Source organism: Phoxinus phoxinus, assembly GCF_949152265.1.
Source record: "Phoxinus phoxinus genome assembly, chromosome: 1".
Lineage (NCBI taxonomy): Eukaryota > Metazoa > Chordata > Actinopteri > Cypriniformes > Leuciscidae > Phoxinus > Phoxinus phoxinus.
The window spans coordinates 12,199,643-12,213,735 of NC_136876.1; the positions used below are offsets into that span (position 1 = coordinate 12,199,643).

At 37.7% G+C, this 14,093-nt stretch overlaps 1 protein-coding gene across 1 annotated transcript; it reads right to left on the bottom strand.

Moving 5' to 3' along the window:
* Positions 1–433: 433 nt before the first annotated feature.
* Positions 434–8,683, bottom strand: sumo2b (small ubiquitin like modifier 2b). Its single transcript, XM_079628774.1, has 4 exons — positions 8,250–8,683; positions 6,777–6,908; positions 2,757–2,828; positions 434–1,097 (listed from the first exon to the last, which is right to left on the bottom strand). Exons 1-4 carry the CDS (start codon positions 8,268–8,270, stop codon positions 1,035–1,037), a joined length of 288 nt encoding a protein of 95 aa, XP_079484900.1. The 5' UTR covers positions 8,271–8,683; the 3' UTR covers positions 434–1,034.
* Positions 8,684–14,093: the final 5,410 nt, after the last annotated feature.

Genomic DNA, 14,093 nt, shown 5'->3' on the forward strand with positions numbered 1-14,093 from the left:
GAACCTTAGAATAAACAAAAAAAACGCCCTTTTTTATAAATATATTTTTTAACATAGAAACTGAAAATAATCATAACAATAAAACGTCAATAGTCAATCACATTCAATAATAATTTAACAATATTTTTCTTAAAACCCTAAAATACACAGCAATTATGTAAGCTCTTTCATTTGTTACCAAAATAAGGCTGCACGATTAAACGCAAGTTATAAAATTGAAAAATTATATTATAATTTTGAATCATATCTTAAATTCTTCAACCTACAATGCATTGTAATTGTGTGAAATTATATCTAATTATGTTAATAAGTCGTTTAAACGTCATTTTGACTAATTGCTAAAATGATGTCAATATTATTTGAATGCAAAAACTATTTAATAAAGACTATTTAACTAACAGTGAGTGCAATGACTAAAAACACACACCTGCAGTTTGATAAAAAGAGAATATTTTATTTTCACAAGAGATTAGACAATACAGACAGATGCTGGACTCGTCCGAAACATGAATCCCCTCGTACGTACGAGTCAAGACATGTTTAACACAAGTGTTGCACTATACATGATCACTACCATAAAAAAAAAAAGAAGTTTTAAAACTAAATCGTCTGAATGGAAACCAGGAAATCAATTTGAACTGCAGGCTTAAAAGCTACAACAGAGATGAACACTGTGTGTTTTCTTTAAACACACAATCAAAATAACGTGCGCGCTCGTATGTGAACTCAAACGCGCGGCTCGTGTCCTCGGGTCAATGATTCGTGAGAGGAAACATGTATTTGTTGGTCTATACACCGATGACAGTCTTCATGATAGTTTAGCAGAACTTGGGCTTAACGTGTCAGATTTCACAGATATTAACAAACCCAATGCAATAATTACTGAGGCAGGAACCCTTTATGTACAAAAACCGAAAGAAAACGTGATGAACTGAAAACACTATACAACAGCAGTTACAGGAAACCATGAGGGGAGAGAGAGAGAGAGAGAGAGAGAGAGAGAGAGAGAGAGAGAGAGAGAGAGAGAGAGAGATTCAGATGTGTCCTCCTGTCTGTTGCTGGAAAACGTCGATTGTGTCTTCATCCTCCATTTCCAACTGCGGAAGAAGAACATGAGGGTTATTATTCAGAATTATTAATAATCAAGACTTCCTGTTGACTGTGAAATCGACACCTGACCGCTCTGATTACAGTTCGCTACTATCCCATGATGCAAGTCTACAATGATGCTGTCAACCCGGATTTATTCAGTGGGCGAGATGAACTCTGTTTATTATATTATATATATAATATTTTTGGACAAAATCTTGCTTTATTGCCTGAATCTTCATCTAAGAGCACACATGACACCAGCTCTGTCTAAATAATGCATTAAACTTCTAATCATAATGGAAAATTCGGCGGGAAAATAAGGGCAGGACATTTTCCATCAGGATTTGATTGGATAATAAAAAGTGGTGTATGATATGATTGGATAATTTTTCTCATTTATCAATAATAATAATCACTGGATTTGAATTTTGTCATGTAATAAAAAAACAACTGTAATTCAATGATTTAAAAAATATATATATATATGTGTATGTATATATATATATATATATATATACATACACATATATATATTTATTATTATTTATTAAAATTAATTATTATTTAATATATAATGTATCGTACAAATGTATATATGTTCATATTTATAATACATAATACATATATAATATTTAAATATAAGCAAATACTATATATATATATATATATATATATATATATGTACAACTGTAATTCAATGATTTAAAAAAATATATATATATGTGTATATATATATATATATATATATATATATATATATACATATATACACACACATATATATGTATTATTATTTATTAAAAATAATTATTATTTTATATATAATGTATCGTAAAAATTTATATATATATGTTCATATTTATAATACGTAATACATATATAATATTTAAATAATACATTTTTTATTTCTATATATATATATATATAAAACATCTGTGGAAAAGAGCTATACAAATAAACTTGAATTGAATATAAATATATATTTGAATATAAAAAAAAAAAATATTTGATCATTCTAGTAATTGACGTAACAGAGTTGGAAAGAAATCTACATAATTATCATGAAAATAGTGTCACAGTGTAATTGGGCTTCATTTTCTTAATATGATTAATAATGCAATTAGGCTTTATGTTATTAAGTATATCGATTGAATATGACCTGGACACTCAGGCTTTGTGAGCTTCGCCTTTTACTTTGAGATGAACAGAGTTCATTTTGATTCCTTCTGGTCTTAAGGATAATTCACAGCGCACAGACAAACACGTTTGTTGGGTTGTGTCGGATCAGTGTGTGTGTCTGTTGGTGTTGGTCTGGGTTTGTGTTCACCCGACTGAACATGTTCAATCAGTGTGTGTGTCGGGCAGTGCGAACATCACAGATGTTTTTCATTCAATTATAAATCCAACAGCCAACTTGTTTGTTGCCGTTTGTCTGTGGGCTGTGAATATTGGCCTTCACACACACACACACACACACACACACACACACACACACACACACACACACACACACACACACACACACACACACACACACACACACACACACACACACACACACACACACACACACACACACACACACACACACACACACACACACACACACACACACACACACACACACACACACACACACACACACACACACAGTGATGTCATACCTGTGCGGGCGTGTCTGTTTCATTGATTGGCTGTCCGTCAAACCGGAATCGAATCTGCCTCATTGTCAGTCCCTGCAGAAACACACACGAGCACATCAGTCCAGCGTTTCTCACAGCACACGTGACACACACTCAACATCTGCGCTGTTCACACACTGTTATACTCTAGCTCTTATTAAGATGTTGAATTAGCTTCAGTTTTCATTTAAATTTTTGTTATATTTTAGTAATTTTGTAATGAGCTTTTGTAATTTTTAGTAGTTTGGGTTTATTTTAAATGTTAATATTTAGGTTTAAAAAAAATATGTTATACTATTTTGTATTAATATGTTGAATTAGCTTCAGTTTTCATTTCATTTTTTTTTATTGTTTAGTAATTTTGTAATGAGCTTTTATAATTTTTAGTAGTTTTGGTTTATTTTAATTATTAATATTTAGGTTTCATTTATTTATTTTATATTATATACTATTTTGTATTAATATGTTGAATTAGCTTCAGTTTTCATTTCCATTTTTGTTATATTTGAGTACATTTGTAATGAGCTTTTGTAATTTTTAGTAGTTTTGGTTTATTTTAAATATTAATATTTAGGTTTAATTTATTTTTATTTTATTTAAAGTTTTTATTTATTTTATTTTTATTTATTAGTTATTCATTATTAATATTTATTTATTCATTGTACTTTTAAATTGTGATGAAATTATGAAATTCTTTGGCAATTAACTGAAATAATTTTTTTTTAAATGTATCTAATATTATAAATATATTTTATTTTAATTTATTTAAACTATTTCAATCAACAATAATGATAAATAATTATAATTAAAATAATTAGTTAGTGATAATAACCTGCTGAAAACTGAATAAATCCTGAATTAATTAATTAGACTGTTCTTTTTAAATATTAATATAATACATTTATTTTTATTTCAGTTTAGATTCGATTTTATTTTATTATAAGTTATTTATTTATTTTAGTGCCATTTTTTTTTACTTGCACTCAAAATTTAGAAATTCTACTTTAGCAACTAATTGAAATAAGCAAAAAAAACTATATTTAATATTACAATAAATAATTATTTAAATGAACAAAAATGGTGTTTTAACTGCTAGTGTTAGTGATAAACAGCAGAAAACTGAATATATCCTGAATGAATGACTCCATTAGACTTGGATCGGTTGAATCGACTGGCAAATCACTCAACACGTTAAACACGTCATCTTTTTAAACCTCGCACCCCAAGAAGGGAAATAAAAGTGTCCGATGGCGATCAGCTGAGACCTCACGCCTTGATATGTGTTTTCTGCTGTTGACCTCCGCGTCCTAACACTGAACGCTGTCCTACTTCTGCCGGCCAGACTCACAGCGCCACAGTGAGATTAAACCCAGCGCCTCTGCCAGGAGAACATGTCCCCGACCTGAAGATCACGAGGAGCATGTTAACCCCGTTAAGAACAGCTCTGATAAACCCTGTGTGAAGACGCCAGTCTGCTCCTGTGTCTCTCTCTTCTTCTCCACACGTGAGCATTCGAGTCGTAGTTCTCTCTCTGACCCTCGAGCGGATGCGCAGGACCAATAACCGGACGCGAGGGAGTGATAACGCCAGCAGACGGTGAGGCCGCGGAGGAAGTTATTGATCAGGCTGAAGAGCTTTAGTGCAGATGCCTGTAATATCAGTGAGCCATCACACTCACACTCACATGTCCCGCTTCAGTCCGTCCTCAAGGTCTGTTGTTATAATGACAAAACCAAACTCACGATTCGTCTGAACCATTACCTATCAATATTAGTCATCCTTATTCGTGCGATTTGTAAAAAGTACATAAATAAACAAACAAACAAATGTTTAGTTTACGACTGCATCTGTTTCTGAATAAACTACATGTGTTTATATAATCCACACTCAAGAGTGTTCATACTTCATACAAATTTAAATATCGTGCAAAACTTCATTTATTTCAGTAATTCAACTTAAAAGGTGAAACTAATATATTATATAGACTCATTACATGCAAAGTGAGATATTTCAAGCCTTTAGTTGTTATAATTTTGTAATTTTGAATTTGGGGTTTTCATAAGCTGTGAGCCATGATCATCAAAATTATAACACTGAGTCTATATAATATATTAGTTTCACCTTTCACCTAACGTTTTTAATGTTGTTTATATGTCTATGTGGCGTTATTAATATGCTTTAAGACAAAACATGTGTAAATTCATAAGTCGACAGCATTGCTGAGTATTTTCGGCTTAAAACTGCAGTGAACCAAAGACAGTCTCAAAAACACGGTGTGAAATCACAAACTACATTGTAACCAATCAGATCAACGTGTGATCGTCAACCAGTGGATCTCTGAGCTGAGTGAGTGAGAGGAGGCGGGGCTCATTTGCATATTCATAGAACCGCGCATACTAAATGAGGCAAGGGTGTCGAGTTACATTCAAGCTGTTTTAAGGCATGAAGAAGTTTTGTCAAGGAAAAAACATTTAAATATGTCATTTTGGTGATCAAAGATGAGTTTTAAGGGATACAATGATTGACTACAGGGGGACTTTAACATTTCTTCTGGTTCAAAAGTGGCCGGATGCGGGATGAGGGTTAAGGTTTTTACATTTGTTATGTCTGTTTATAGTGTTTATGCATGCATATTTATGACTATAAAGTCCTAACAGTGTGTGAGATATGGGAACATTCATTTTAATGTATTTTTTAGACAAATCTAACTTAAAACCCACAAAAAAAAAGAGGCTCAATGAATTTTATAAAAAAATATTTGAGACAAATCTAACTAGCAAAACAAAAAAATAGTTTTAAGGGTTAAAATTATTGACCACAGGGGGACTTTAACGGTTTCCATAAGGAAAGGAGACCAATGAAAGTAAGACAAAAAAATGCTAAGATCATGCCTAAAATATTAAAAGCATGCCTTAAAAACCCTTTATTACCACATTAATGTATCCCAAGTGGCACTTCATTATTGAGTATATCTTTGAAATATGTTGTCATGCGGTTGCATTGCTTTGTGAGGGTGAACAGGTCCGAGGTGCAGTAACACGAGAGCGCAAGACGCGGTTCAGGTAGTAAAAACTCCATTCGCTTTCTCCATAGGGAAACTGACTTTTAAACGATCACTCATAAACCTTTAAAGCCAGCCCTACTGTGAGCTACGAGGCGTTTAATCCATGATACTTGCTTCTGCTGAAGCCGTCAGCCCTCATTACTTAAACTCATTTTAAAAAGAAATCATGTTAAAAAGTGCAATTTGTGGTGACAAACTACATTACCCATGATGCTGGACAGAAAATTACACCAATTAGAGAGTCTAAACAAGCAAAACGCACCAAAATATCTGGTTAGCTCCCATGATGCACTGCAAACGACGTAATCGAATCGATCTTTCCTTTCTCAAAATACTGAAATATTTATGAATATTTTGCAATAACCTTAAAATATATTATATATATATATATATTCAACATTTGTGATGAGTAGTTTTATGCTTCTCCATCATTTTTAATTCGCTGTTCGCAATGCATCATGGGATTGTAGTTCTTTTCCTCACTAAAGCCGTAAGTTCCCAGTCTTGTATCTTTGTGTTTTTGTCAGATTTCTTGCTTCAAATCAAAGTTTGTAATGTTGTATTCCTCCTCGTTGCTGATTGTCTTGGTTTATGGCTAATAACTTTTTTTAATTATACTGTTAATTCGTTTTTTTTGGTATGTTGTTTTGTATATTTTGTAAACAAACAATTTTTTGTCTAAGAATAAATGCAGTTTAATTAATAATAATAAAAAAAAGTTTCTGCTCAGAATTAACCAATGTAAAAAATACTTAATTTCTAATCATATTTCGTGTTGTGTTGTTGTTGTGTTGACCAACAAGGAAAATTATTAACTATTAAATATATTAACTGTATGTCTTCAGTATAGCAGTGAGTGTGAGTGTGTGTGTGAGTGTGTGTGTGTGTGTGTGTGTGTGTGTGTGTGTGTGTGTGTGTGTGTGTGGTGATGATCTCACCTGTCTCTCACAGTAGGCCTTCATGAGTTTGCTGAGGGGTGTGTGTCTCTTGATTTTGAACTGGACCACGGACCCGTCCTGTCCCGCCACCTTCAGGTTGATGTGGTCGTTGTTCTCTGTCTTCACCCCCTCCTGGCAACACAAATGCACACGTGTACGAATATATGAGATATTTTACATCACTCTTCCTTGCATGTTTTACGTGCATCTCATTTTTGTAACTATTAAATGTAAATATGCATAATATATCGGACATGTTGGTCAAACCGATATCAATATACACAGAAAATACCGTAGGTACGATTCTAGACAATGGCTCATCTATAATCTATAGTATGAAAGGAACCGTTTGTAGTTTGATGATTAAAAACAGAATGAATGTGAGCCACATGACAATAACATGGAAAAGGGAAAGCAACAGGCTATCATGTGACCATTGTGGCGAGTATAACCAGTTTTAGTCTTTAAAAGAAACCCCGGGTATTAAGACTTGTATGCCTTACTAGATTACTGGTTCCCCAATGTATACAGAGCTCAAAATTAGCAAGGATGAAAACTTCGAAGACGAAAATTCGTCGTGCCTTAAAATAGCTTGAATGTAAATCTACATTAGCCCCGCCTCCACTCACTCGATCACACGATCTGATTGGTTACAAGGTAGTTTGTGACACCAGAAACACCAGCGATTTCAAACCTGTTTTTTAAACTGTCTTTGGTTCACTGGAGAAAATACTTAGCAGCAATGCTGTTGACTTGTGAATTTATTTGCACGTTTGTCTTAAAGCATATTAAAAACACCACATATACACACACACACACACACACACACACACACACACACATATATATATATATATATAATGATTTTTAGCACAGGGGGACTTTAATACCGTTAACTAGTTGAATTGCAGACAATTTGGTGTGGGTTAAATAAATCCTCATTCATGTGACACGCTCGGTTCATTTTATTTTATGTCTTTTACATTTTGATGTAATGCAGTAATGAATAGACTTGTGCATGTTCATGTTTGTGGTGTTTTTTGTGGCTTTATGGGCAGTGTTGTGCTTGAGTTGCTGTGCTTCACGTGATGAATGCTCACATTTGAATCACATCATCAGCTCAAACCAACCGAAAACTACTTTCCATCAGGTCTCTCAGTCAGCATATATTCGGTGCACACCTATAACACGGATATATTACCAATATATGTCTGATATTAGACCATTTCTCCTCGTTATTTTAATTTGAATGCGGCTGTGTGTGTCGCGCGCGATGTGAGCTCGCCGCGCGCGTTCACACGTCTTCTCTTCTTCCGGTGTTTCTGAGGCGGCAGTTACAGGATTTATCCACTAAGCGCGAAATTTCACATTAAATATAAAACCATCTGTGTCTTCCCATGTTTTCACAATCCCTCGCACGACTTAAACTGTGACTAACAATAAATAATCCCTTCATTTTTAAACGCCACTCACCTTGGGTTTCTCGTCGGCCATGGTTATTGTATTTGCGCTTCTCTACGCCGCCACACAAAGAATCCGCGGGGCCGCGCACGTCCGCGCCCCCGATTAAAAACAGGCCTTGCGTGCGCGGTCACGAGCGGCGCGTCCGTTCTCCGCGCTCTATCGCGATTGGCCAGAGCAGGTCACATGCACCGTGTGACGCGCGACGGTGATGTAATGCGCGAGACCAGGGAGCCGGGGAAACATGCACGCGCATTCGTGCACGTCTTATCTTGAAAAAAAAAACGTTGGACCAAATATGAATATATATGACACGAAACGATGATTAGTTTATAGTAAATATCACATATTATCAGATACATGACAGGGAATCCATAATAATGGGGTACATTGAGTTCTGTGTTGATTCTGAGGGAAAAATGATCCACTGCTCCTCTCACTGGAGTGGGAAGGGAAGCCATTTTGTTCTTTATGTAATTCACAGATCAAGCTGAACGTACAGCAGCCATTATTTATTAATAATTAAAAACAACTATGAGGAAAAGGCCTACACAATAACAAACAAATTAAATAATTTACACTACATTCTGAATAAAACCTCTTTTATGATCATTTTATGCCATTAATATATTTTTTTCTAAGAAACATTAGGCTATACCAAACAACATAGTTGAAAAGCATAACACTAAACCAAGTTGTAGAATATGTGGGGTCGCACCTATTCTTATATTTACGGGTGCAGCATATTACTAAGGATAGGGTCGGGGGGCGGAGACGAGGCAGTTGTTTGAGAGGCTTCGCTGTGTAACATTAAAAGTGAGTTCGTCATAAAAGCTACCAAACGACTCCTCTGTTTTGTGCACATCTACATGGTGTCAGAAGTGGGATTGCTGACAAATCATGGCTCAAAGTCTACGGCGCATAGAACCGCTCGTATTTGATGACGACATCGCTAACAACTGGCTAAAATTCAAGAGGGAATGGGACGTGTACAGCAAAGCAGGACTGTCGGACAAATCAAAAAAGGTGCAAGCTTACACTCTCCTCAATTTTGCCGGTTCAGATGCACTAGATAAATATGAGTCATTTCACTTTCAAGAAGATGAGGACAAAGAGGATCCTGATGTGTTAATAAAAAAATTTGATGAGATATGCCTGCCAGAACGGAATGTGATAATGGACAGACATGCATTCAATATCACAGTGCAAAAACCTGACGAAGGAATTCAGTCTTACGTAGCCACGTTAAGACTGTTGGCAAAAAAATGTGACTTTGGAACGCTAACTGATGAACTAGTACGCGACCGAATTGTCTGTGGCATCCATAATGATGCAGTTCGTTCTCAACTGTTAAGGGAAAAAGACTTGACATTGGAATCAGCAATCAGAATATGTATGCTGTTTGAGCGTTCGGAAAGGGGTACTAAGGAGCTCAAAAGAGAGTCTGAAGTGTTTGCAGTGCAGCAGAACAAAAGGCGATGTAACAATTGTGGAGGTGAGCACGACTTTGAGCGCAACAAATGCCCAGCTTTTAACAAACGTTGTAACTCATGCAACAAATGGAATCACTTTGCCAAGTGTTGTAGATCAAAGCCCCAATACACAGGTGGGAGGATGGCGCCATCTAGTGGAAAAAACCTACACAGAGTAAATGAAGTGGAAAGTGAAGTTCACCAAGATGATTTTCATTGTGAAAGTGTGGACCTGCTTGCAAACAAAGGAGAAATATTCATCACTCTCACAACGACTTGTAACAAGCAGGTTAAGCTGAAAATAGACACTGGAGCTAAATGCAATGTTATGTCTCTATCCACATTGCAGTACATTGACCCAAATGCCCAAATTGATCAGTCACACAGAGTGAATCTGATAGCTTATGGTGGTCAAACAATTCAGACACTGGGCACTGCCACCCTAGTACTTTCAAGGGGGAAATTGCACTTTCACATAGTGGATAGACATGTTAAGAGCCTGTTAGGCCTACCAGACAGCATGAAGTTAAATCTCATACAACTTAGCCCAGAAGTACATGCTGTACAACAACAGGCTCCCGAGATGAGTGATTATGAGGATTTGTTTCGTACTGAAACTGTTGGCAAGCTCCCAGTTATATATCACATGCGCCTGGATGAATCGGTGCATCCGACTGTGTGTGCCCCCAGAAGGATCCCGCTGGCCATGAAAGACAAAGTTGCACAAGAGTTGGAAAGAATGACTAAAATGGGCATTATTTTGCCAGTGGAGGATGCTACTCTGTGGGTGTCTGCCATGGCAGCTGCTGTCAAAAAGGATGGTTCGGTACGCATATGCATAGACCCAGTACATCTCAATAAGGCTCTCCTGAGGCCTTATCACCCGTTAAAGACTGTAGAGCAGGTAATCGCTGATATGCCACAGGCAAAGGTTTTCAGCATTCTGGATGCAAAGTGTGGATTTTGGCAGATCCCTCTGGACGAGGAATCATCAAAACTCACAACTTTTATGACCCCGTTCGGAAGGTACAGATTTCTACGAATGCCATATGGGATTTCAACTGGAAGTGAGGTCTTTCAGAGATGCATGGAACAGCTCTTTTCTGGCCAGCCGTGTGAAATAGTTGTGGATGACATCTTGATCTGGGGCTCTTCTGTTGAGGAACACGACAAACGCCTCAAATGTGTGTTAGACCGTGTCAGAGCCATCAACATGCAGCTGAACCCGACGAAATGTCGTTTCAGGGTCTCAGAGGTGCCATATGTAGGCCACCTTCTCACAGATAAAGGTGTCAAACCTGACCCAGAAAAAACAAAGGCCATACGCCAGATGCCCACTCCAGAAGACAAACATGCTTTGCAGAGGTTTCTTGGCATGACCAATTATCTATCAAAATTCATCCATCGATACAGCGAGACAACGGCTCCCCTTCGTCAGCTCCTGCGCCAAGATGCACAATGGTGTTGGACTGAACAACATTCTGCTGCTATGGACACACTCAAAGAACAACTGACAAGTCCACCCGTCTTACAGTATTTTGATGTGCACAAGCCGGTGACATTATCTGCTGATGCCTCCCAGCATGGTCTCGGAGCAGTCTGTCTTCAGGATGGCAGGCCTGTTGCATTTGCATCGAGATCTCTCACTGACACTGAGGCGCGCTACGCACAGATTGAGAAAGAACTTTTGGGACTAGTCTTTGCCTGTGTAAAATTCCATGATTATATCTACGGCCGCCCAGTGACTGTGGAGACGGATCATCAACCCCTCATAACCATTCTGAGAAAGCCTCTGCACACAGCGTCGGTGCGCATCCAGAGAATGATGCTCAAACTTCAGCGTTATCATCTGAATGTGATTTATAAACGAGGCCGTGAACTGTACGTTGCGGATGCACTATCACGTGCACACCTCCCCACCACTGTCAGTCCTGAAACCATCGAGGACTATGATGTGTTAGCTCTGGAAGGGGTGTTGTCATCTAGACGGATTGAAGAACTCAGGCAAAGCACACAGGACGATGCTGTCTGCAAACGCCTTGCAGACACGATTCTCACTGGTTGGCCTAGCTCATATAAGGACGTTCCACGTGACATCCGCCCATTTTACGCTATGAGGGATGAATTGACAGTGGATACTGGTTTGATTCTTCGTGGTCAGAGGTATGTAATCCCCCACTCGCTCCAGAAACATTACCTAACACAGCTTCACCAAGGTCATCCTGGCATTCAGTCCACCAAGCGACGGGCACGCGAGACCATGTTCTGGCCTACAATACACAGTGACATTGAAAGGGAAGTCTCCAAATGTGCTCCGTGCAATGCTCTAAAGCAGCACCAGATGAGAGAACCTTTGCACCTTCATCAGATACCAGACAGTCCATGGTCCATCACAGCGGCTGACATATTCGAGTGGTCAGGCAAGACTTACCTGGTCTTGGTGGACTCGTACTCTGGTTGGTGGGAGTATGATGCTCTTCCGAACCTTTCCAGTAATACTGTGATCAGGCACCTGAAACGGCAATTCGCTGTACATGGGATCCCCTACCAGTTAATGACTGACAATGCAACATCGTTTTCAAGCAGGGAATTCAAGAACTTTGCTCACCAGTGGGACTTTCAGCATGTCACGAGTAGTCCCCATTACCCTAGGTCCAACGGTCTGGCGGAACGGGGTGTCAGGTCTGCAAAGCATCTCCTTGAAAAGTGTGCACGTGATGGTTCTGACATTCACGCCGCCCTGCTCAACCTGCGCAACACACCCAGGGATGGCCTGCCTTCTCCAGCACAACGTCTACTGTCCCGACGCACCAGGTCCTTGATCCCTATGGTACAATCCCAGCTCACACCGAGAGTTCAGACCAATGTTCAGGCTGCTTTGTCTGCACTCAGACAAAAAGGAAAGGCTAGCCATGACAAATCTGCCAGACGCCTTTCACCTCTGGAGCCTGGGCAGACAGTACGCATGGAGACAACCTGTGGGTTTGACAAGCTGGCCACAGTGTCAGGAAATGCCCTCCAACCCAACAGTTATATCGTCAAGTCTCATGGTAAGACCTATGTAAGGAACCGCCGTCACCTTCTACGTGTGACTGAATCATACTGTCCGGCTACCACCATCATGTCCATGCCCGCGATCTCTCCAGAGACTCAAGCAAGGCCATGTGTTGTGATGTCACCTGACACTTCAGAAAATGCATTTGACATGCCTTCGACACAAAACAGCGACAGTTCCAGGCAAGAGAATCCAGCTCCGTTTGTTGTTACTCGATCAGGAAGGGTGTCCAAGCCTAATTCAAGGTTCAAAGACTTTGTTACGCACTGATTGATTCCAAAGACAGCTGTGTTTATAGCAGATGTGAGTATGTTTTCTATGTTGTTTGTGCCAAGTTCTTTTTCGCACTTAAAAAAAAAAAAAAAAAAAAAAAGGAAAGATGTAGAATATGTGGGGTCGCACCTATTCTTATATTTACGGGTGCAGCATATTACTAAGGATAGGGTCGGGGGGCGGAGACGAGGCAGTTGTTTGAGAGGCTTCGCTGTGTAACATTAAAAGTGAGTTCGTCATAAAAGCTACCAAACGACTCCTCTGTTTTGTGCACATCTACACAAGTGTTTACATACCCTGACCCTAATATAAAAGCAATACTTTAAGCTAGAACACTAGCCTATTTATAATAACTTTGATTAAAACATGGAATTTTTTGTCAGTATATATATATAGGCATGCACGATATATAATTTTAACATTTATAAAAAAAAAAAATGTTATTGTTATCGACCCGATAAGAAAATATGTCCGCTATTAAAGCCGATAAATAATGTATTATTTCCTTCAGCTGAGGAAATGATGGTTCAGTTTATCATGATGGTTTCGATTTACTTGAAATATGATTGGAAACACTTCAGTGCAACATTCAGCACAAGGATCAGCTGCATAAAGTTATAATGAGAACATCATAATTGTGTGTTTGTGACATGATGAGACTTTTGTTTTTGTAATCAGGCTGTAAAAAAATTATATTAAAATGTTATTTAGATTTATTGGCCAATTACAATTATCGGCCAATTACAGTTATCGTATCGGCCAAAATGTTCATATTGGTGCATCCCTATAATTCTTATCAGATATGTTAAATTAAAATGGTTAGAATTGTCATCGGACGACTGAAAATCCTTTAGAGAACAACAGCACATGCGATTTGTAAATATTAAAAAAAACTAAAGTCTTATTTTTACTCCTTTATTCTTCATCTTTATGAAAATATGACACACATGTGTATTGTTATTAAACACTACTGCTAATTCTGAAATAATTTCCTTATAATAACAACAACCATATAATTTGAAACAAATATAAACAGTGCATAATTTATATTTAATT